Source organism: Lissotriton helveticus, chromosome 3_1 (assembly GCF_964261635.1).
Source record: "Lissotriton helveticus chromosome 3_1, aLisHel1.1, whole genome shotgun sequence".
Lineage (NCBI taxonomy): Eukaryota > Metazoa > Chordata > Amphibia > Caudata > Salamandridae > Lissotriton > Lissotriton helveticus.
The window spans coordinates 2,027,816,197-2,027,841,070 of NC_136061.1; the positions used below are offsets into that span (position 1 = coordinate 2,027,816,197).

Sequence of the window (24,874 nt, forward strand, 5' to 3'; positions counted from 1 at the left end):
ATTGGTCTCTATCGGATCATAGTAATCCTCTAAGGAGTTACTCTTGGTTTGAACATCCAAAGAGTTGAAAATGGTCTCCACTTTATTTTGAAATTTTTTTGCCAGAGCTTCACAAAGTTCCTGACTAGGGGGCACAGCCTCTGGTTTTGGGGCTGCCAGGGTAAGAACAGTTTGGTAGAGTTCCTTAGGGGAGTTTCTTGCCTCCCTAATACGATTGGAAAAAAAGGTACTCTTTTCTTTCCCTATCAGATCTTTATATACAGCTAGTTCCGATTTATATCTTTTTTTATCGGCCTCACAATAGTTTTTCCTCCATATCCGTTCTAGCTTTTTGCAGATAATTTTATGCTGCCTGATCTCCTCTGAGAACCAGGTGGTGACGTGCGAGTAGAGTGACAGAGTTTAGCAACTCCAACGGACATCAGCCATGTTGCTTAGGCCTCATCGATCAGGGGAACCGGTTTTGACTTTATTTGATTTGATAAGTTTATATAGCACTGGCTAGACCCAGAGGTATCAGAGCGCTTAACCAGAGGATCGGTGCATTACAAGGTAAATCTAGTAAGATTATATATAGCGCTGGCTAGACCCGGAGGTATCAGAGAGCTTTACCAGAGGAACCTTGTGTTACAAGTTACAACAGTTACCATAGTGTAGTAACGTAGTAAGGTATAATAAACAAACAACGAGGTTGAGACGATTTGTAGGAGAGGAGGGGAGGAGGGGACCATAGCAGGGAGACGAGAAAGAACTGTGCCCAATGTCCGGCTGGATAGGTAACGGTTGAGGGGGAAACCAGGGCCAATCTCCTCATTAGCTGTCCAGCAGCTCCACCGGGCATCAGCCATGTTGCTCAGGTCTCAACATTCAGGATTAAAATAGCTTAGGCCCGAAAGTATCAAAGCTTTTTACATGATATGCTTATTGTTCCAAGATTGCATCAGTTATAGGTTACATTGCTTGCAGGGAGAGCATATAGAGATCTTTGGACGAGGTCAGAGGAAACATAGAAGGGAAAGGGGTGGGGTAACAGGGTAGGGGGAGATACGACAGAAAGACGAAGGGAAAAATCAGCCCAAAGTGTATCTATCTTACTTTTCAATTAACGACAAATTAGCCATGACAAAAATGATGACAGGTCTTGAGGAGCTGGTAGTTGAAAGGTAGGTGGGTGTTAGGGTAAGCCTACAGGAAACGTGGTAGCTACATTGCGACCTTTTCCTGGAAGCCAACAAGGCTTTTTTGGTCCCAGCTAGACCATCTCCGAGTGGGAGACCCAAGGGTGGTTTAGTTATGTACATTTCTGTAGCTATTAACAGCAAACTGCAGGTAATGCCCATTACACACCCGGGTATCCTGGCGATAACGGCCCGCAAGGGGGGCAAAAACTGGGGAATTGTTAATTTTTATAATTCATTTTTGTCCCCGTCAGAGTCCAGTAACTTAACTGCCCTGGGAGATGCTATAAAACAATCCCTGATTCAAAGTCTACACAGCCTCCTGGTAGCTGGTGATTTTAATATACACCCTTGTGGTAAGCCATTTACGGCTTGAATGTCTGAATTAGGCTGCCCACGTATGTATGATTTCCACTAAGCATAGGCTGAAAATTAATTCCGCTCGCGGAATTTGTGGATGTTCCGCGATTTTGCGATCCGCGAATCTCGCGAAATCGCGGTAAAATCCACGAATCAGCGGGGACGGATTTCCAGCCAAGCACTTACAGGGTTACAGCAGCAGGTGGAAAAGTTGAAGCAAATTTTTTGTAACCTTTTACAAAAGGGTTTCAAAGAAATTAACTTCAACTTGGGCACCTGCTGCTGTAAGCCTGTAAGTGCTTCCTGGCGCCTCGTTGTCTACTTGCAACTATTCTCTGACCCTGCTCTGACCCTTGAAGCAGGGTCAGAGAATAGTTACAAGTAGGCAATGAGGCGCCTGTCACGAAAATTAAACCTCAACAGGAAGCACTGACAGATATAAAAACAAGCATTTGCAATGCAATAGGTCTCGCATTAGGAAAGTTTGAGCTATTGGTCTTGTAAAAGACAATTTTTTTTATTTATGTGTTGCTTTTGAAAATAGCTAAATTAATAGCTTTGTCATTTACAATGCCAATAGATATAACTTTCGTAAATGTGACACCTATAGCATTTGTAATGCAACATGTTTTATATTTACGTGACTTAGCTGTATTGATATTACAAATTACAATGGCTTTTAATTTTTTTAAATAATTAATACTTAAATAAAAGTGATTTTAATTTATAATGGCAATAGCTTAAACTTTTGTAAATAACTTTTGTGAAGATTATGTTCAGTGTATTTTATTGTGACGAAAATCCAAGAACAGAAGTGAAATATTAACATCTTTTTGTGACATTTGTAATAAAGTTTGAAACATTGAGAGAACATATTTGAACCAGTTGTTGTTGAATGGTTGCGCAGATTGATGCAGGGGTGGCGCTGAGTGGTGTTGTGGTGGTGCTGAGTGGTGCTGTGGTGATGCTGAGTGGTGCTGTGGTGGTGCTGAGTGATACTGGGATGGTGCTGAGTGATGCTGGGGTGGTGCTGAGTGGTGCTGTGGTGGTGCTGAGTGGTGCTGTGGTGATGCTGAGTGGTGCTGTGGTGGTGCTGAGTGATACTGAGATGGTGCTGAGTGATGCTGGGGTGGTGCTGGTGGTGCTGTGGTGGTGCTGAGTGATAATGTGGTGGTGCTGAGTGATGCTGTGGTGGTGCTGAGTGATGCTGGGGTGGCGCTGAGTGGTGCTATGGTGGTGCTGATTGGTGCTGTGGTGGTGCTGAGTGATGCTGTGGTGGTGGTGAGTGATGCTGTGGTGGTGCTGAGTGGTGCTGTGGTGATCCTGCGTGATAATGTGGTGGCATTGAGTGATGCTGTGGTGGCGCTGAGTGATGCTGTGGTGGCGCTGAGTGGTGCTGTGGTGGTGCTGAGTGGTGCTGTGGTGGTGCTGAGTGATGCTGTGGTGATGCTGAGTGGTGCTGTGGTGGTGCTGAGTGATGCTGTGGTGGTGCTGAGTGATGCTGTGGTGGTGCTGAGTGGTTCTGTGGTGGTGCTGAGTGATAATATGGTGGTGCTGAGTAATGCTGTGGTGGTGCTGAGTGGTGCTGTGGTGGTGCTGAGTGGTGCTGTGGTGGTGCTGAGTGATGCTGTGGAGGTGCTGAGTGATGCTGTGGTGGTGCTGAGTGGTGCTGTGGTGGTGCTGAGTGATAATGTGGTGGTGCTGAGTGATGCAGGGGTGGCGCTGAGTGGTGCTGTGGTGGTGCTGAGTGGTGCTGTGGTGGTGCTGAGTGATGCTGTGGTGGTGCTGAGTGGTGCTGTGGTGGTGCTGAGTGATGCTGTGGTGGTGCTGGGTGGTGCTTTGGTGGTGCTAAGTGATGCTGTGGTGGTGCTGAGTGATGCTGTAGTGGTGCTGAGTGGTGCTCTGGTGGTGCTGAGTGATAATGTGGTGGTGCTGAGTGATGCTGTGGTGGTGCTGAGTGATGCTGTGGTGGCACTGAGTGGCGCTGTGGTGGTGCTGAGTGGTGCTGTGGTGGTGCTGAGTGATGCTGTGGAGGTGCTGAGTGATGCTGTGGTGGTGCTATGGTGGTGCTGAGTGATAATGTGGTGGTGCTGAGTGATAATGTGGTGGTGCTGAGTGATGCTGGGGTAGCGCAGAGTGATGATGTGGTGATGCAGAGGGTAGAAAGGCACAAAAAGCAGTCTAACAAAGGGCAGAAGGGCAGAAAAACAAGGGAAAAACGAGTCTAACAGAGGGCAGAAGGGCACAAAAAACCAGTCTAACAGAGGACAGAAGGGCAGAAAAACAAGGAAAAAACTAGTCTAACAGAGGGCAGAAGGGCACAAAAAACTAGTCTAACGGGGCAGAAAGGCACAAAAACGAGTCTAACAGAGGGCAGAAGGGCACAAAAACAAGGGAATAACAGAGGGCAGAAGGGCAGAAAAATAAGGGAAAAATGAGTCTAACAGAGGGCACAAGAGCACAAAAAACGAGTCTAACAGGGGGCAGAAGGGGAGAAAAACAAGGGAAAAATAAGTCTAACAGAGGGCAGAAGGGCAGAAAAACAAGGGAAAAACGAGTCTAACAGAGGGCAGAAGGGCACAAAAAACGAGTCTAACAGGGGGCAGAATGAATCCCGCCCTGCGTGTTTGTCCACGAAGATGCCACCTTTTTGTGCAATACCTCTACTCAACTGGAGTACTTTCTACTGTATAATCAGTAAGTGCTCCCTCGTTGGCTAAATGTATAGGGGCAGATTTACAATAACTGGTGCATCACCAGGGATGCGCCAGTTATTGTGCGCCGCAGCTCCGCCACCCATGGTGCGCCGCATTTACAATGCGGCGCACCATGTGGCAAAAACGGCACAGATGCGTCACGCATCTGTGCCGTAAAAGCAGCACATTGCTGGAGCTGCGTCGCGCTTGCATCCTGGGAAAATAGCAATTTGATTTTGTTGGAAGTCCAGTATGGTTTTCGACGGGGATGGTGTACTGAATGCTCAATGTCTTCATTTATTTCTGATTTTGAGCAAGTATACTGTTGCACGAACAGGGAACATTCACCTTGCCTTCATGGACCTGTCATCGGCATTTGATTGTGTTAATAGGAACAAGCTCTGGCAGTCCATGAGGGCAATGGGAATGGAGAACAGTATCATTATTTTTTTGGAGGACGTACACAAGTCTACTAAAGCCAATGTTAATGCCAGGTTCTCACAGGATCTGCGTGTTACGAGGGGGTTTTATTTTAAAAAGGGAGTCCGGCAAGGCTGCATATTGGCCCCTTTCTTATTTAACTTTTATATTAATGAACTGGATAACGCATTAAGGGCAACAGGTGTTGATTACCCTAGTGTAGGATGGCGTGGGATTCCCGTCCTCTTATATGCGGACGATGCCGTTCTCATATCCAGGACTGAAAAGGGGCTACAAACGCTTTTAACTGCTTTCTCGAGTTTTGTCAGACAGGGATTTGGCAATCAACAATTCCAAATCCTATGTCATGCAAGTGGGGTGTTCGGGTAAGAAGAACTTCCAATTTAAAGTGAGAGATTCTAAGATTCCCCATACTAATGTGTTTTCCTATCTAGGGGTCCTCTTTGGTGACAAGCTTAATTGGGGCCCTTTACTTCAGAATACAAAAGGGGACCTGGTTAGGGCAAATTCAGCAATCTTCAATTTTGCATCCAAATTAGGGAAGAAGCCCACAGGAGCTATGTTACAAGTGTACCAGGCGAAAAGCCTGGCCATAGCTTCGTATGGCAGCGAAATATGGGGAGATAATGCTGTTCATACCCTCCAAGTATCGGAAAACGACTTGCTGAAAAGCCTATGATGTGTTCCAAGGGGTACGTCCAATTTAGTGGTCCATGAGGAGTTCGGGGTCCCTTATGTAAATGATGTACTCTCTTTGCGACCCCTGACTTGTTGCTTAAAAAGTTGAACATAGATCTCCCTTTCACCCACATGATTATACGAGATTGCATGGCCCTTGATAACTCGGCTAGCATTCCGTGCTGAGCTATGTCAAGAAAAGCTTTGAAAGGTTAGGTCGGGGGGATCTATTTACCAATCCCGAATGCATTGCAAAGAGGAACATAGAAAGGGAAGCCAAAGAGGTACAGAAATCTAGTGTGCGGACATATATCATGCTTAAAACAACCCCTAGGGCAGAGCCATACGTTATGGGGTCTTTGTCCACACATAAAAAATTCTTATTAACTAGGTTTCGGCTGAACCTTTTTCACCTTCTGCTTGCCAGACCCAAATGTTTTACTAGAGGCAAGGTGGCAGCTCCCTGCGGCTGCGACGAACAGTCTCCGCAGGATATGCTGCATTTTATGTTCTTATGCAAATTTTATATTTCCCTCGTAAACACTATTTGGTTCCTATTTTAAAAAGAATGAATTTTAGACTGGTTCTTCCTGAATGGGTGTATTTGCAACTATTGAAAGAGGACTGTTTATTTTTTATAGTGGATTTTTTAAAAGCTATTGTCAACTCCAGGAATTACATGGATCAGTAATGAGTGTTTTCCTCAGGTTTTTAACTATTTATTAATTTTTATCGCTGTTTTGGTTGTCATCATAACACAAACACTGTCATTCACACTGTTTTTATGTTGTGCAACTTTTATGCTTTGAACTACAAACCGAATAAAGTTTTCTTGAATTGAATTGATTGACTTTCATTTGACTATGCGTGGTTGAAATATTGAAATCCCTAATTAAACAGATGTGGCATGTATACTCTTTTCAAAACTTCATTTTTTCCTTCCCAGTGCCTGCAGAGGTAAAAAAAAAAACGTGACCACATGTTTTTACCTTCTTGCCCATTACAAATAACTTTGATGACATGTTGATTTACTGTAGATTGATCTTCCTTCCTTAGCTAATGCACGCTATTGCACTAACTACAAAACTGAACTCTTAAAATCAGCATTCTTGTTTCTCAAAACCTTTACTGTCCCTGTGGCACGAGAGCAAGTTGACAGTGAGTTCCGAAAGTCGCCGGGTGTAAATCAAATAGCATTAAAAAAAATCTTAACATATCTTTGCATCTTGCCTGATGGGATACCTTTAGTTAATGATTTCCTCCCTAAGTAAAAAAGCAACAGATCCCTAAAATGAGAGATCAGAAGCTTTAAAATATGGTTACAAGACAATACATTCTCTTGTTAAAGTTAAAAATGGGTAAATGAATTTCCAGCGTCTCAACCAGCCTGAACCTTCAGCTGTGTACTATTAAATATCTCCAAATACACAACTGAATATTTCATAAGACACAAGGTAAAAGAAGGTTTGCTACTAAACATCTCAAAAAGCCCACTGACCAATACAAAAAGACACCAGAAGAAAGAATGTTTACTAAACATCTCAGCATGTTCTACAAAATATCCCAAAAGACACAAGAAGAAAGAATGTGTAGTACTAGACCTCTAGGAATGTCCAACAGAGCATCTCAAAAGACAGTAGATGACAGGATGTTCGCTACTAAACATCTCAAAATGCCCTGTAGAACATCCCAAAAGACACAATTAGAATGTGTATCTCTAAACATTTCGGAATGTATGAAAGGGCATCACAAAGAACACCAATGTCAGAATGTTCTAGAGAAGATCTCAAAAGACACCAGAAGAAAGGATACCGTAAAATGCTCTTTTTCGTGTATGCTATATAACTGTGCACATAATCTGTTCCTCAATTTGAAATACATATGGAATAATAAATGTGTAACAGTGAATAAAGGAGATATTTTTGAGTAAAGGATTTAAGTGAAATCAAATAGACAAAGAGAGCAGGCTGTTTCTTGATGTAACTCAGAACCCCGAGGTATAAAACATCCAAGTTATTTAATTTGTACAAAGTAAAGTGTTATGTTAGGTATGCCCCCAAATAATGTGCCCCTGCTACCACCTGCTATGCAGGGGCCGAGAAGTATTGTGAAGCCCTTCATAACATGACTTCTCCTCCATGCCCGAATATAAAACAATAAATACATTGGCCCCAATTCAAACTACTCACCTCCCCTAGAGCCTTTTGAAGTACAGCCCTCTGCCCCCATCGGATTAGAATGCCAGCGCTGCACTGACTGATTCTCAGGGAGCCCAGCCAGAGCAGCCTGGAATTTTTGCATGTTATAGCAAGATTTAGAAACTGTTGTTCACACTAGTGGTTCTCAGTGAGAGCCGAACATAGCAAATGCACCAAGCATACTGAAGTACAACAAACAACTACACTGTTCCCTAGTAACTGAAACTCTGTCTCTAGTGGATCCGGCTAATAGTATTGACATTGTAATGCACAATCTGCTGTACATTCGTGGAGCAGCATCACAACCCAAACTCCTGTTTCTGTAAAACACAGAATATTGTGAAAATAGGCGATGTTTTATAACAGAACAAGACAAAAGGGAGTTCACGTGTTTGTTGAGATACTCCAAGCGTTCTTTCAGCTACAAAAGCGCAAACACATGTGCATGCATGCATATCCCCACCAAGATCAATACCTAACGATAAGAAGACATATGCTTCTCTGACCAGACATAATTACATGAACTCGAATTGATTTATTAAAGTCTTGCGCATGAATCATTCGATGTTATAAGAGCTGGTTCAGCAGATTGTGCAGTCATTGTTTCCACCAGAACTCCATATACAATTTTAATATTTGTAAATAACACTCAACTAGCAGATGTGATACATTTTTATAAAAGTAGAGAAATGTTATTAGTTTTGATCCTACCGATATATAAGGATGAATCTTTTCTTCTCACATGATCATCAATGTAGGCGACCCCCAGAGGCTGCACAGGCGTGGCACCAATTCCGAGGAGAACTTGGGCTCCAATGAGAAGCAAGTACATCATATTTGTGGCAGTTCTGTTCCTGCAAATTAGATCGGGATCTGGGCCCTCGTCGCTGGCAGTTCCATTGAGAGCACACACGTCCCTTCCTTCAGCTCCCCATCGTATCTCGCCAGACTCGTACTCATACTGGTGAGTCAGGAATTCAGGCAGGGCTGAAAGCAGGGCTCCCAAGGCCATCACTATCCCTCCGCAGCCTATCAAGCGAGGCCTGTGGCCTTTGGCTCCAAAGTAGCTCACAAAGAGAATGAGGGCCAAATTCCCAATCTCGAAGCTGCTGGCAATTACTCCAACATCTGCACTCTGCAAGTTGAACCTTCGCTCTAGCGTTGTTAAAACGCTTACCTAAAAAGAAAAGCACACAAAAACATGAAATCGTTTTTACACGGACCACATTTGTTTTCTTAAAAGTTAAAATTGAAATAGATGTTGTATTAGAAATATACAACAATGCATTTTCCGTAATGTTTTAAAATATTTGTACTCGTTTCAAAGACAAATGCAACTTAGATGGTTGTTTCCTTATTCACTAAGTCGGTGAAATAAATATTTAGAGACCCATTTCCAGTAAATGCAATCACAGGGTAAAAACCTTTCAAAAGACATCAATCTTCATTCATTTTTAAAAAAAATTTAATTAAAGTTTTTCAACGTAACTAGTAGAGTATTCACAGCTACAATCAATAAGGATGCACATACTAGCATTACATTTTACATTACAGAGATCTGCATGCATACCATCATGACCATGGAATCCTTTAGGTGGTAACACATTTGTCATGGAACAAGTGAGATATAATAAAATCATATTGCGTGATCATTTCTTGTATACAACTACACACGTAGAGCGGTGTAAAATTGGTAGGAAACCAGATTATCCTTGCAGACAAAAAGAATTATCGAGCATGAATCAGTCGTATATGGAGCGTAAAATGGAAATTGAAAAGGAAAGCTAAGTTGATTGGGAGGCCTGCACTGGGTGCTCACGGAAATATGCTGTAAAGGGGCCCTAAATGTCACGGGGTCGGGATGAGAGTGGAAGCAGATCAGCATAAAAGCATGTTTGTCCTTGCCAGAGTGTCATATCAACAATCCAGTCCTTAAATTTTTGGCGAACGCCCCCCTGACCCATCTACAGGCTACCCGCTGCCTGGCTGGAAAGTAAATGAGACAAACCTGCGGTGTGCAGCCGGTATCTTTTCTGTGTATCCCAGCAATGCAGTGATCGGGGATATATGAATTTGCAATGATGTCATCACTTCTGAAGCAGTAAATACCCTTTGCCAATAAATAAAGATTAAACTGTAATCCTATGCAAAATGAAGAAAGTCAGCAGCTTCAGCCCCACACCTGTTGCATTGGTTAGCTACGCGTAATTTGTATTTGTGTAACTTGACGGGGTGTAATTAATACGATGCAAAAACTTGTAATGAGGTATACGCAACCGACTGCTAGAAGAAACCTTCTCCTTATGCTTACAGCAATACCACCATAGTTGGTCTGTGACCCCTTGTCCGATATCAGCCGCCCATTTCTCCCGTAATTGACAAGAGGGATATGTCTTTTCTGCATGTATTTTCTGATAGAGTGTAGAGACCAAGTGGGATGCAGTTCTAGCTCGCAACATATGGTGTAGGGGGGCAAGTGTTAGAGGTTCTTGTGGATATGAGGTTCTCTTCCAGGGGATCCTCATCAATAGTCATAAACATTAGAATATTCCCGCCCATGTGCGGGACCCCGGAAACACTATATTATGTGCCCCATATATATATACTCATATATATATATATATACATATATATATAAAAACATGCAATAGCAGCCAAATCACATCAGAGCTGAAATATGCTGTGAAGAATTTCCACCATACATGAATAATATGCATTAGAAACATGAGAAACAACACCAAAGTTTGTTTAGAAACTGTTTTAATGCTTAGGCATCAGTAGAAATTCTTATAACTCCCTGAAAGCATAGAAAGCTCCCAGGCTGCATTGCAAACACACAGTCTAAAAAGACTGAAAAGCTAACCTGTAGCTGTATACAAAAAACTGACACCGTGCCTTTAAGGCACCCATGACCCCCGGTATCCCATCATGCCTCAGGGGTGACAGTTAGGTCAGTTGTTCTTTCCGACACCTTCAGGAAGGATCCTGGTAACACAGCTCCACTAATTTCTGTTTTTCTGACAGAAAATTACTTCATCTTAACAACTTTTTCTACTTACTTTGACATTTTACAACTAGTCAAGTAAGGAACTGTCTTTTTTAGTCAGTTTAGTGAGCATTTTCAGCTGAGAATGCCTTCACTTTTTGACAAATGTCCTTCTTGTGGCAACAAGAAAGCAAAATCAGACAACCACGACGTTTGTATCCTGCGTCTGCCTGAAGAACATGATCCAGGCACCTGTCCTCACTGCGAGCACCTGTCAGGAAGAACTCTCAAAGACAGGGAGAGAATTCGCATTTATGGCCTGGCTCACAGGTCATCCAGAGGAAGGTCTCCGGTGAAGAAGGGTTCCAAGAAGGCTAGAACATCTTCAAAAGAGAAGCCTTCACATCCTTCAGCTTCAGCGTCAGGCTTGGCGCTGAGGAAAGAGCCACCGGTGGGTCATTTATCTTCAAAACTGCCGTCGACGGCGGGCTCGCCGTCGAAAAGAAGACCAGGTACATCGACGACGTCGAAGGATTCAGCTCCGTCGTCGAAATCCCCTCCGCCGTCGTCAAGCGGGCGACGATCGGCGTTGAGAAATGTGACTCCGCCGCCGTCAACCGGGCGACGGTCGGCATCGAGATCCAAGGCCCCTCCGCCGTCGTGAACCTGGCGACGGTCGGCGTCGAGGGAGGTCACTCCTCCGCTGTCGTCATCCAGGCGACGACCAGCGTCGAGAAGTGTGACTCCTCCGCCGTCGTCTAAGAAACGACGTTCGGCGTCAAGGACCAAGACCTCTTTGCCATCGAAAGCAAAACATCGATCGGCGTCGAGGACGCAGTCTCTGTCGATTTTTCGTCAACGTTCGGCGTCGAGGGTGACCAATACCCCTCCGCCGTCGTCGCACAGACATTCGACGTCGAGAGAGAGGGCTCCGTCGACGGCTGGTCATCACCGTTCGACGTCGAGAGAGAGGGCTCCGTCGAAGGCTGGTCATCGCCGTTCGACATCGAGAGAGAGAGCTCCGTCGACGGCTGGTCATCGCCGTTCGACGTCCAGAGAGAGGGCTCTGTTGGCGGCTGGTCTTCGCCACTCAACGTCAAGAGACCGTAAATCCTCGCATCGAACGCCGTCGAGGCATTCGAAGTCGAGATTGATGGACCCGCCGACTCCCCGGGGGCATTCGGCGTCGAGAAAAAGACATACGACGCCAGAACGCTCGACGTCGAGACATTCAGAAAGAGCTCGATCGTCGTCAAGGAACTCTTTGATCATGGTTATGGAGTCAGCTTCTCGTCATTCCACTTCACAGTCTTCTGGCTCCTCAACAACATCCTCAAGATCCAGAAGTCCTGTCATCGGATCTCCTGTGCTTCAGCCAGATCCTTCGGCTGCGGAGGTCAGACTGTCACCCAGATGGTACAAGTCATTGGACCATTGGCGAGAGTCAGGGGCTACCAAACGTATGCACGAGTATGTCAGTCCGCAGCACAGATCTCCTCTCCAGAGACTGGTGGATGAAGTGGACAGGCGTAGTCCTCCCAGGCACCAAGCAGACAAATCACCTGAGAGAAGACCAACCAGATCTCACTCTCCGAGAAGGGAAGATCCGATTAGATCTCGATCTCCCAGAAGAGAAGATCCGCCCAGAAGAGAAGACCCGGTCAGATCTCGCTCTCCTAGAAGGGAAGAGCACCCTAGAAGATCACATGAGAGGAGGCACGGTGCTCACCGTAGACGTCGAAGAACTCCGTCTACTCCATCTACCTCTTCTACCAGGTCTTCCAAGAGGGATTACTCTCCCACGCTGACGGATAGTCCTACTTCTAGATCCTCTCCAGTGGATGACATCGGCACTTATCTAGATGTCCTACAAAGAGGAGCTCAGAAGCTGAGCATTGAAATGTCTGTCCCCCAGGTTACTCCAACAGTAATTTTTGAGACTTTGCACAAAAAATCTATCTCTCGTCCACTGCTGCCTTTAGTCCTGGGGATTATGCACCCTGTCAAGGACGTTTTCCTAACTCCAGCAACCATCAGAGCGGTGCCAGCCTGCATACAGAACAAATACAAACCAGCTTCTTCGGACCCAGTTTTTGTAAAATCTGACCCTCCAGCAGACTCTGTGATAGTGGCAGCGGCAAGAAAGACGCATGCAGTTGCTGCTTCCTCTTCAGTCCCACCAGATATGGACAGTAAATCACAGGACTTGTGGGGTCGCAAGGTTTGCAATTCAGCTGCCTCCACGCTGAAGTTCTCCAGTGCGGCCGCACTGCTGGGTAGATACGACAGAGCCTTGTGGGACTCCATGGAAAGGTTCAAGTCCAAGCAGCCAAAGGAGGACCAGAAGGACTTCGAAGAAACTATGACAGAAGGATGTCTGGTGGCGAATCAGTGATAAGCACAGCAGCGGACGGTGCAGTGCTTGCGGCACATTCCTACTCACATGGGGTTTGTGCCAGGAGGTCAGCTTGGTTGCGCCTCACAGGGCTGTAGCCAGATGCTCAGCATCGCATCCTTAATCTTCCTTTTTCGGGTTCCTCTCTCTTCTGAGAACATGCTGACGAAGAGATGACTCGTATGAAGACAGAGCTGGATACGGTAAAAGCAGTGGGTTTGGAGAAGAAAAAAGAATTCAAACGCCGCTTTAAGACCAACAAGGGGAGAGGGGCTCAACAGAGGGTTCAAACCCCTCAGTGGTCCCAAAATAAGAACAAGAGAAAATGCCAGTTTCGAGGCAAATCCAACAGGGGTAGAGGAGGTCACCAGCAGTCCTCTACCACCACGAGAGGAGGAAAGGCCTGAGCAGTGGCTTCCTCTGGCGCCGTTGCCCACTCCAGTGGGAGGAAGTGCTTCACAACACCTGGCAGAGTCGGTCAGCATCACAAAGGATCAGTGGTCACTGAATATACTGCGCAATGGATACAGGCTACGTTTCCGTGCGCTTCCGAAGAACATTCCTCCAAAGAACTCTTGCCCTCACCAGCTAAGCTTGCTCCGAAGAGAGGTGAAAGTTCTGCTACAAAAAAGAGCTATAGAGGAAGTTCCTCCCTCTCAAAGAGGAAAGGGAGTCTACTCCAGATACTTTCTTGTCCCCAAAAAAGATCAGGAGGACAAGTTCAGACCCATACTCGATCTGCGTCTCCTAAACAAAGTCATCGTCAGAGAAAAGTTCTGCATGTTAGCTCTTCACCAAATATGCCCACATCTTCAAGCCGGAAATTGGATGTGTTCGGTGGATCTGCAAGATGCATACTTTCACATTCCGATTGCACTGCAGCATCGCAAGTACTTGAGCTTTGTTATAGGAAACAAACACTACCAGTACAAGGTGCTGCCATTCGGTCTCAAGTCCGCACCACGAGTCTTCACCAAATGCATGGCAGTGGTGGTGGCTTTTCTTCACAAGAAGGGTCTCTTCATCTACCCATACCTGGACGACTGGCTCCTAAAGGGCCCGTCTCCGGTACAGGTAACACACGATCTGCAACTTTGCCTACACCAGTTGCACAGGCTCGGTCTCCATGTAAACCTGGAGAAGTCAGTCCAGCGGCCGACACAGTCCATCCACAACCTAGGCTCAGTTCTGGAAACAAAATTGGGAAAAGCGTTTCCTTCGGAGGAGAGACTTTTTTCCATGAGGCATAAGTGTGGGATTCTATTAGAGTCTCGGCTTCCAACAGTCCGGCAGGTAGCCTCCCTGCTGGGTTCCATGGCGTCCTGCATTTTTCTCATATCGAACGCCAGGCTAAGAATGCGGCCTCTACAACAGGCTCTCGAAGACCAGTGGGACCAGGCGACAGGGCGTTGGGAAGATCGTATCACTCTTTCCCAAGCAGCAAAGGATGCCATCAAATGGTGGGCTCGGACGAGGAATGTGCTAGTGGGAGTGCCTTTTTACCACCCTCTACCAACCCAGTCTATAGTGACAGATGCCTCTCTGCAAGGCTGGGGAGCACACATGGGTCACCTTCAGATTCAAAGACAGTGGTCTGCGCAGGAGCGGACGTACCACATCAACATGCTGGAGGTCAGAGCGGTGTTTCTAGCTCACAAAGCTTTTCTTCCAGCGATCGAGTCCAACTCAGTCTTAGTTCAGACGGACAATACAACCACCATGTTCTATCTGAGCAAACAAGGAGGCACGCGATCACGCCCTCTCTCCCGGGAGGCTCAAACCATCTGGCACTGGCTTCTCTCTCGAAACCTGTCAGTGGTGGCGGTGCACCTTCCAGGCGAGTTAAACATCAAATCAGATGCACTCAGCAGGCACTTCAAAGATTAGCCAGACTGGGTGCTAAACGACAAAGTGGTAGAAGAGCTTTTTCGTTGTTGGGGTCGTCCAGCCATAGACTTGTTCGCGGACGAAGAAAACGCAAAATGCCACGCCTTCGCGTCCAGTTTCCACCGGCCAGGGATGCAGGGGAATGCTCTCCTGATGGATTGGTCGGAAATGTTTGCTTACGCGTTTCCTCCTCTACCTCTGATTCCGAAGGTAGTTTCCAGGCTCCTCAGGTCGGACATGCAACAGTAGGGAAAGTGTTTGATAGCGTAGGGGTATACATTACTATTCCCGCTCCAGAGAGTGCAACAGTAGAGAAAGCGTTGGATAGGGGGTGGGTAAAAATTATTATTCCCACAACAAAGAGTGCAACAGTAGGGAAAGCGTTGGATAGCGGGAAGGTAAAAATTACTATTCCCACTCCAGAGAGTGCAACAGTAGGGAAAGCGCTGGATAGCGTAAGGGTAAAAATTACTATTTCCACTCCAGTGAGTGCAACAGTAGGGAAAGCGTTGGATAGATTAGTGGTAAAAATTACTATCCCACTCCAGAGAGTTCAACAGTAGGGAAAGCGTTGGATAGCGGGTGGGTAAAAATTACTATCCCCACTCCAGTGAGTGCAACAGTAGGTAAAGCGTTGGATAGCGAAGGGGTAAAAATTACTAGTCCCACTCCAAAGAGTGGAACCGTAGGGAAAGCGATGGATAGCGGGAAGGTAAAAATTACTATTCCCACAACAGAGAGTGCATCAGTAGGGAATGCGTTGGATAGCGTAGGGATAAAAATTACTATTCCCACTCCAGTGAGTGCAACAGTAGGGAAAGCGTTGGATAGCGTAGAGGTAAAAATTACTATTCCCACTCCAGTGGGTGCAACAGTAGGTAAAGCGTTGGATAACGAAGGGGTAAAAATTACTATTCCCACTCCAGAGAGTGCAACAGTAGGGAAAGCGTTGGATAGGATAGAAATTAAATATAACATACTTATAAATAATGTTTGTATTTAAAATAATTAAAAAATAAAATTTTAAATAACTCAACATCATTTACAAATACCCATTAATAATTATTAAAAACATAATTAAAATTGAATAATTAATTCAAAATAAATTAACAAAAAATACCAATAAATATTAATTAATTAAGATTAGTTACCAAATCATAAATATTGAACAATAAAATATTTTTCAAAACAAAAAACATAGAGGCATATGTAGGTAGGCGTTTGCGAATTGCAAACGGCCTTTTGGTATGTAGGTGCCACATATAAAAATAAGGGATCGCAAAATTCGCGATTCCTTTTTTTGCTCAAGCATTTAAGGAATCGCAATTTTGCGATTCCTTAAATGCTATGTAGGAGTGCCTTTGACATTGCGAATATGTCTTAAGGAATCGCAAAATACCACCTACTCCAAGTAGATGGTATTTTGCGATTTCCTTTCAAAAGGTTTTTTTTTTACATTTAAAGTGCCATGTGATGCACAGACATGCCCTTAGGGCATGTATGTGCGCCACATGTACTTACAGGCCACATGTACTTACAGGCGCAACAGGTGTCCTTTGGACATCCTGGCACCCTTGGAATTGCGATTCTCAAATCAAATGTATCCCTATTCATTCCTATGGGCTTGTTGGCCCATAGGAATGCATGGGACACTCATTCCTTTATTTTGATTCACAATTTGCTAATCGCAATTAAGGAATTTTAGAGATTCGCAAAAAAATTGCGATTTTTTACCTACATTCCATTTTGCAATTCTCAAATAGTGATTCCTTAAAAATCGCTATTTGAGAATCGCAAAATGTGAATTACCTACATATGCCCCATATTTATTATTAAAAACTGATTAGCAATTAAAAAACTTTAAACAATAAAAACATTTTTTATACCAAAATATACTTTTTATAAAACATAAATTATCAATTATTAAAAAAGAATTTCAATTTAAAAAAATTACTTACCAATTAAAAAAATAATTACCAATTACAATTAATTACCAATTAAAAAATGTATTGCCAATTACAAACATTAATTAACAATTACAAACATTAATTACCAATTAATTTTTTTTATTACCACTTAAAAAAATAATTACCAATTAGAAACATTAATTACCGATTACAAATATTAATTACCAATTAGAGAAATAAATTACCAATTAGAAACAATAATTACCAATTTAAAAAATAAATTAACAATTAAAATAATTAATTGCCAATTAATAATTACCTAAAAATGAATCAATACCAATAAATTAAAATAAATCATTACTTAATTACAATTAAAATACTTCCCACCCAATTCCCCTATAAACGCACTACCCGCTACAAAACTTAAACGCAAAAACTAATTAAAATTAATTTGTAATTCCTAAAAAATTATAATTAATTTTATGTATTTAAATTACTTCCCACCCTATTCCCTATAAACCCACAACCCGCTCCAGTACTAAAACATAAAATTGACTTAAAAAATAACATTATTAATATATAAAAATAGTACACACATAATTTAAAACAAGTAAAATGCTAAACAAAAAACATATAACACATACATATTAAATACATAATAAAATACATAACAATAATACAAATATCGATATTAGTAACATCAAAATTAGTAACATCGATATAATTGATATCGCTATTACTGATTTCGATATTACTTACATCGATATAAAAAGGTATTACTTACCTTAGGGTTGATATTCTGTCCAACGATATTCTTGACCTCGATATTCTTTACCTTCGATATTTCAATCTCAATATTTCCGTAGGTCGATATTACAAACTCGATATTTAGACTGTGTACCCTGCACAGCGACGGTGAAGTCTGGGTAAATTGTAAATTCATTCCCCTCTAAGTTGAGTGACTTGTTCTCTCAGGATAACTTGAGAGCAGTGTTAAGCAGACGAGCCGCGATGGGGTGTGGCAGGCCGCCCTGAGGTGGTTTGAGACACAAGGAGCGGTGCGCGCGTTCAACGATGAGTTGCTTGGAAAATGCGTTCACCCCAAATGTACTTTGCAATAGCCGCTCAAAGAAGTCCTCCATGCGCCCTATATTGGTGCTCTCAGGAATGCCCATGACTCTAATGTTATTATGGTGACTACACGCCTCCAAGTCTTCATTTTTAGCGGCAATGACCCCTAGCAGCTTATCCATCTGGGAGACTTGTTGTCTCACCTGAGATGTGGTGTCCTCGTTATCTGAGATGCGCTTTTCAGACTCCTTAATTTGAACATCATGCTTGTCTACTTTTTGAACAAGGCAGCTGTTCATGGAGTCCATTTTATTGGAAAGGCCTGTCAAGCTATGTTGCATTGCCAACAGCAGTGTTTTCAGTTCATCATCAGAGGACAAGGATGAAGCTGGAGGATGTTTGTCATCTGGTTGACTGGTTTTGCCGGGGCCTGAACGTGCACTGGTCTTTTTTGCATTAAAAGAGGAGCTTGGAATGGCGACCATCCGGTTTCTCCATCTCTGCCGGAAGGAAGGAGAGAGCGCCTGTACAGCAGGACCGGTAGTGCAGAGAGGCACCCCCACAATGTTTACACGTCGTGCAATCAGTCCCCTAGAGTGAGGACCCAGAAATCCGGAGCACCCAAATGGCCCTCGCTGAAGTGGCAATGTCAGGAATCTTCAAATTGCGGCAACTTGTACTCCTCTTGTTAGAGTTAAGTCCAAAATAAAACCAAACCGGGTAAATGTTTGGTTTCCTTATTCAGGGTAAAAAGACTGTGTTCAATCTGTTGTAAATATTGTAAATTAATAGCGTGTAGATTATAGAGCTAGTACTTCTCCTAAGATGGCCGACGCATGGGACATTCAGTGCGCTCTCTCCAGAGTTACCGGTCTAGTGCACAAGGGAAGACCGAGCGTTACGAACTGCGCACTTCAACAAGTTCGTTTCTGAGGCAGCAGTCGGGTTCCGAGGCTCCGTATCAAACTTTCCAGTCAGGGGCCTGGAATTCCGAAGTTAGGTCAAAGTCAGTTCGAGAGACAGTGAGTGTATTATATCTTAGTTCTCTAGTAGTAAGGAAGCAAAGTCCCTGAGGAAGTTCGTTATAAGAGTTCAGAGGAGAAAGTCAGCACCACAGGGGTTGTGCTCAGAGGGACAATTAACGGCAGTCAGCAGCAACCAAAAGCGGAACATTTCGAAGGACAGAGTAAGAAGATTTTTTCTTCATCTCCTGTTTCGAATTCAGCACCAGCTTCAGCCTTCAAAGAATAGACAGTAAGACTGCAGCATTGAGCCTAAAAGCAGCGAATTGGCCTTACCTTTTCCTCCTTGCGCTTGCCCTATCTTTTCCTTCCCTTTTGTTCCTTCCTTGTATCCTTTATGCGCGCTAAGGAGACCATTGGCCAAAAGAACTTGTTTCAAATAATAGACTGCGTTTCAAATAACAGAGAACAGTACAAGAATCCAGTCAGAACCCCACATGAAGCATTATCGCGAGGCTTTTCAGGTATTACTGAGCAGACAGTGATCGCAGTTCTTGTGATTCTTCAGATAGTTAAGGTCGTAACCAGTTCCTTATCTTACAGAAAGAAAAGGCCTCAGCAAGTAACTACAAAACACAGAAGAGTAGCTAATTCCTTGAAAGTCACTGGTAGGATAAGTTTAATTTACTCTATAAAGTGATTTCCTGATAAGGTGGGTTGTTGTTTATTTTTTCCCTCCTCTCTGTGCATTAGGCCCTACCTGAAAAGAGACGGCTGACGCTATAAGAAGTCATACAGCCCGAGCAGGTGGCCACAGAAGTTCAAGGTGTCTCTTCTTTCTTCCACTTCCCCTTTTCCCTTCATCTGGTGTTCTTGCTCTCAGTAGCGGGGACACTGGAGAGAGGGCGATTGGGACTTGCTTCTATACTGCCTCTGCGAAGTGTTTGGAGCCTTCTGACAGTTTGAAGTGCCCACGTATTTTACTTCGCCCGGGCAGTATGGTTGAGGGAATGAATTTGAAGGCCTTGGGGGAGATATTAGGAGACATTCAAAGAGAGATAGTAGCAGTTCGTGAGGAAAATAACAATTTGAAACTAGAACTGGTGGCATCTCGCCAGGAGACTAGAGTGTTGACTCAAAAGGTAGAGGGGTGGCTATGGGGAATCCCGTCCAAGTTACACCAGCTCCAAGTACTAGTAGTAGTTCCATTCCTGATCCTAAGTCCGTAGCACAGGTCATTCATTCAGTCTCTTCTTTAATTCCACTAGCAGCCCCAGAAAGGTTTACAGGGGATCCACAAAAGGCCCAACTTTTTCTAACTCAATGTTCCTTACATTTTATGTGTCGTCCCACACTCTTCCCTGATGCCCAGTCACGGGTGGCCTTTATTCTTTCTTATTTAGGTGGGGATGCTGCCAATTGGGCTATGCCTTTGATTAGTGAAGACGATCCCCTTCTTTGTGATTTTGACAAGTTTAATGGTGAATTCCTTAGAATTTTTGACAGGAGAAAGATTTCCCAGGCCACTGATAATGAGTTGTTGGAGCTGCGCCAGGGCACAAAAGATTTGATCACGTATCTCACTCAATTCAATAAACTCATTTTGTAGACCAATTGGCCTGAAGAGAAGAGAGCAGCCTTATTTTACAGAGGATTACGAGACGAAATCAAGGACACACTAGCTCAAGTACCTAATCGTCCAACTGAACTTTCAGCGTTGGTCGACTTGGTATTAGAATTGGATTTTCGCAATTCGGAGCGTAAGGGTGAGAAGAGGAAGGATTGGAGGGGCAGTTTTCCTCGATTTGATCGGTCTCGATCAGAGAAAGGATCCGGAAGTAGTTCTGATGTAGAACCGATGCAGATTGGGGCAATCAGAGGACCTTTGAGTAAAGAAGAAAAAGATCAGAGACGTCAGAAAAAATTATGTTTATATTGCGGTGGCTCAGGTCATTTTGTGAAGGAATGCCCTAAGAGACCCAAAACTCCGTTTAAGGGAAACGAGATGAGCCATCAGTAGGCGGGGTCGCTCTGGTGGTGAAGGAGGACAAATCGACTCCAGAACCTCATCAGATTTTGAATACTCTACAAACCATGACTCCTCATGTAATTCTTCATATGACGTTGAAGTTTCGTGAATTTCAGTTCTCCGGAGGGGCCATTATGTTAGATTCAGGAGCTACGGGCAATTTTTGCGACATCAAATATGCTCAAAGAATGGGAATCTGAGCTATTCGTAAAGAAAAATTAGAACCTGTTCGGGCAGTGGACGGAACAAATTTGACTTCAGGTCCTATCACCAGTCACACAGAAGAATTAACGCTAATTCAATCCGATGGACACTGGGAGATTTTGCAATTAAATTTAATTGACGCACCCCAGTTTCAATTAATTTTAGGGTTGCCATGGTTAACCACTCACAATCCGACAATCGACTGGGAGAACAGAACAGTCAGTATGCAATCTAAATTTTGCTCGGAACACTGTTATGGTCCACAAGATGCTCAAGAGGAACCTTCGCAGGCATCCATACTTTCCTTTGGAGGCCAGTCAATTGGAGTCATTACTTCTGGAGAAATTCCCAGGGAATATCGAGATTTGGAAGCAGTCTTCAGTGAACAAGAAGCGGAAAGTTTACCTCCTCATCGTTCATATGATTGCACTATAGATTTAGTACCTGGTGCCGTCCTTCCTTGCAGTAGAATTTATGCCTTAACAGAAGCAGAGAATGAACACCTCAAGGAGTATTTGGATAGATACCTTGCTAATGGATTTATCAGACCATCGCAGTCCCCAGTCTCTTCCCCTTTGTTTTTCATCCCAAAGTAGCAAGAAGGAAGTTTGAGAACATGTATTGACTACCGTGCCCTGAATCAAGTGACAATCAAGAATAGATATCCATTACCCTTGATTTCCGTCTTATTGGACCAAATTAAAGAGGCCCAAGTATTTACTAAGCTTGATCTGCGTGGTGCTTATCACCTCATACGAATGAAGGAGGGACATGAATGGAAGACGGCCTTCCGCACAAAATTCGGTCTTTTTGAATATTGTGTGATGCCTTTTGGGCTGTGTAATGCTCCTGCCGTTTTTCAACATTTCATAAATGACATCATGAGTGATTTGATTGATAACATCGCCATCATCTATTTGGATGATATTCTCATCTACTCCAAGAATTTGCAGGACCATCCTAAACACGTTCGATTGGTCTTGGAGAGGCTCCGAGCCCATCATTTGTTCGTGAAACTGGAGAAATGCGTTTTTCATGTGAATCAGGTGGAGTTTTTGGGATTTGTCATTTCTTCTCAGGGAATAACTATGGATCCTGGGAAAGTTCAAGCCGTGGAAAATTGGCCAGCTCCACATAACATCAAAGAGATTCAGAGATTTTTAGGATTTGCACATTTTTACAGACGATTTATTCAAGGATTTTCACAGCTACTTGCTCCTATAACGCGTTTGTTGAAGAAAGGAGTCAAGTTTGAATGGACCTCTGCGGCAGAAGAAGCATTTCAAGAATTGAAGAAGAAATTTGTGACAGCTCCTATTTTGCAACATGCTGATCCGGCTGAACCCTTTTTTGTTGAAGCTGACGCTTCTGATCAAGCCATTGGAGGAGCTCTTTCGCAACGGCATCGGAGTACTGGGCAACTTCACCCGGTGGCTTATCGTTCAAGGAAATTGAATCTGGCAGAGCTAAACTACACCATTACCGAAAAAGAGTTATTGGCGGTGAAGGATGCTTTTGAAGATTGGAGGCATTATTTGTTGGGAACCAAACACACAGTAACCGTTTTCTCTGATCATAAGAATCTTCAATTTCTTAAGACGGCAAAGACCTTGACACCACGACAGCTTCGCTGGTCTCTTTACTTTGCGGATTTTGATTTTGTAATTACATATCGTCCTGGTCCCAAGAATGGGAAGGCAGATGCTTTGTCCCGTTTGAATAGTGAGGAATCTGAACATCCAGTGGAACCTCAATCCATCATTCCAGAAGCTAAGATTATTTGTACTCTCTCTTTAGACAACTTTCAAGAAGAGGTCCGGAAAAGTTTGACTCCAGAAGAAATTCAGGAGTGGGTCTCGTTAGGAAGTGACAGACGTTGCCATCAGCAATTGCCTTATTTTAAAGAAACCTTATATCTTCCCACGTCAGACCTCCAGCAGAAGGCGTTACAAAGTTGTCATGATCACCCGTTAGCTGGGCACAAAGGAATTTCAAAGACTTTGGACTTGGTGCAACGATATTTCTGGTGGCCTGGGTTGTCCGCTCATGTCAAACAATATGTGCAGTCTTGTGAGTTATGTGCACGTAGTAAACCTAGTCGACAGACTCCACAGGGATTGTTGCAACCTCTTCCCATCCCTCCTCATCCTTGGCATACCATCTCTATGGATCTCATTGTAGATCTTTTTGTGAGTTGGGGATATGATACCATTTTGGTTATCATGGATACCTTCACTAAGATGAGTCATTTTATTCCTTTGACTGGCTCCCCTACTGCTCCAGAGTTAGCTCGAGTTTTCAGCGAAAGAATAGTCAGGCTGCATGGCGTTCCTAAAATTGTGGTGTCTGACCGTGGATCTCAATTTATTTCTCACTTCTGGCAGGCTTACCTAAGGGGTTTGGGAATTGAGAGTAGGTTGTCGACTAGTTATCATCCTGAGTCTGACGGTCAGACGGAAAGAATCAATCAAGAATTAGAACAATACCTCCGATTGTTTCTTATGGATCGGGGAGGGGATTGGTCAGATTGGCTGTGGATGGCTGAGTTTGCCTGTAACAATGCTAAGAGTGCCTCCACTGGGTATTCCCCATTTTTCTTGAATTTTGGCCGTCACCCTAATCCCTTTGTTACCCAAGAAGATTTGGAGGTCCCAGCAGCAAAGAATTTGATTACTGACATTCACACTTTACATAAGTCTGCTACACAAAATCTAATAAAAGCTAAGACGTCCTATAAAAGATTTGCAGATAAGCATAGACAGGCTGCTCCACAGTATCAGGAGGGAGATCAGGTTTGGCTTTCTACTAAGAATCTTCATTTAAAAGGGAATAGGAAGTTCCACCCTAGGTTTGTGGGTCCTTATCCAGTGGAGAAGGTTTTGGGTCTAGTGACTGTAAAATTAAAACTACCAGCTAAGATAGGCATTCATCCCGTCTTTCATGTGTCCTTGTTGAAAAAGACTAAGTCTCAAATAAGATTAAGTAAACCTCCAGGACCCTTAAAGATTCAAGGTCATTCAGAGTATGAAGTCAAAGACATTTTAGATTCTAAATTCAAAAGAGGAAGGCTTCATTATTTAGTGGATTGGCGGGGTTATGGTCCAGAAGAAAGATCCTGGGAACCAGAATCTCATGTTCATGCCCCACAACTAACTAAGAGATTTCATGCAAGAAAACCACTCAAGCCTGGACCGATAAATCGGTCGTTAAGAGGGGGTACTGTCAGGAATCTTCAAATTGCGGCAACTTGTACTCCTCTTGTTAGAGTTAAGTCCTGTGCCAAAATAAAACCAAACCGGGTAAATGTTTGGTTTCCTTATTCAGGGTAAAAAGACTGTGTTCAATCTGTTGTAAATATTGTAAATTAATAGCGTGTACATTATATAGCTAGTACTTCTCCTAAGATGGCCGACGCATGGGACATTCAGTGCGCTCTCTCCAGAGTTACCGGTCTAGTGCACAAGGGAAGACCGAGCGTTACGAACTGCGCACTTCAACGAGTTCGTTTCTGAGGCAGCAGTCGGGTTCCGAGGCTCCGTATCAAACTTTCCCGTCAGGGGCCTGGAATTCCGAAGTTAGGTCAAAGTCAGTTAGAGAGACAGTGAGTGTATTATATCTTAGTTCTCTAGTAGTAAGGAAGCAAAGTCCCTGAGGAAGTTCGTTATAAGAGTTCAGAGGAGAAAGTCAGCACCACAGGGGTTGTGCTCAGAGGGACAATTAACGGCAGTCAGCAGCAACCAAAAGCGGAACATTTCGAAGGACAGGGTAAGAAGATTTTTTCTTCATCTCCTGTTTCGAATTCAGCACCAGCTTCAGCCTTCAACGAATAGACAGTAAGACTGCAGCATTGAGCCTAAAAGCAGCGAATTGGCCTTACCTTTT

General features: G+C 43.8%; 1 protein-coding gene across 2 annotated transcripts in view; it reads right to left on the minus strand.

The window, feature by feature from the left end:
• The window catches only part of SLCO3A1 (solute carrier organic anion transporter family member 3A1), a 745,165-nt gene that overhangs the window by 593,633 nt on the left and 126,658 nt on the right, over positions 1-24,874 (minus strand). For both annotated transcript variants that reach the window (XM_078683157.1, XM_078683156.1), the window contains exon 2: positions 8,263-8,728. In XM_078683157.1, the coding sequence (XP_078539283.1) occupies positions 8,263-8,728 (466 nt within the window). The remainder of the gene's footprint in view (positions 1-8,262; positions 8,729-24,874) is intronic.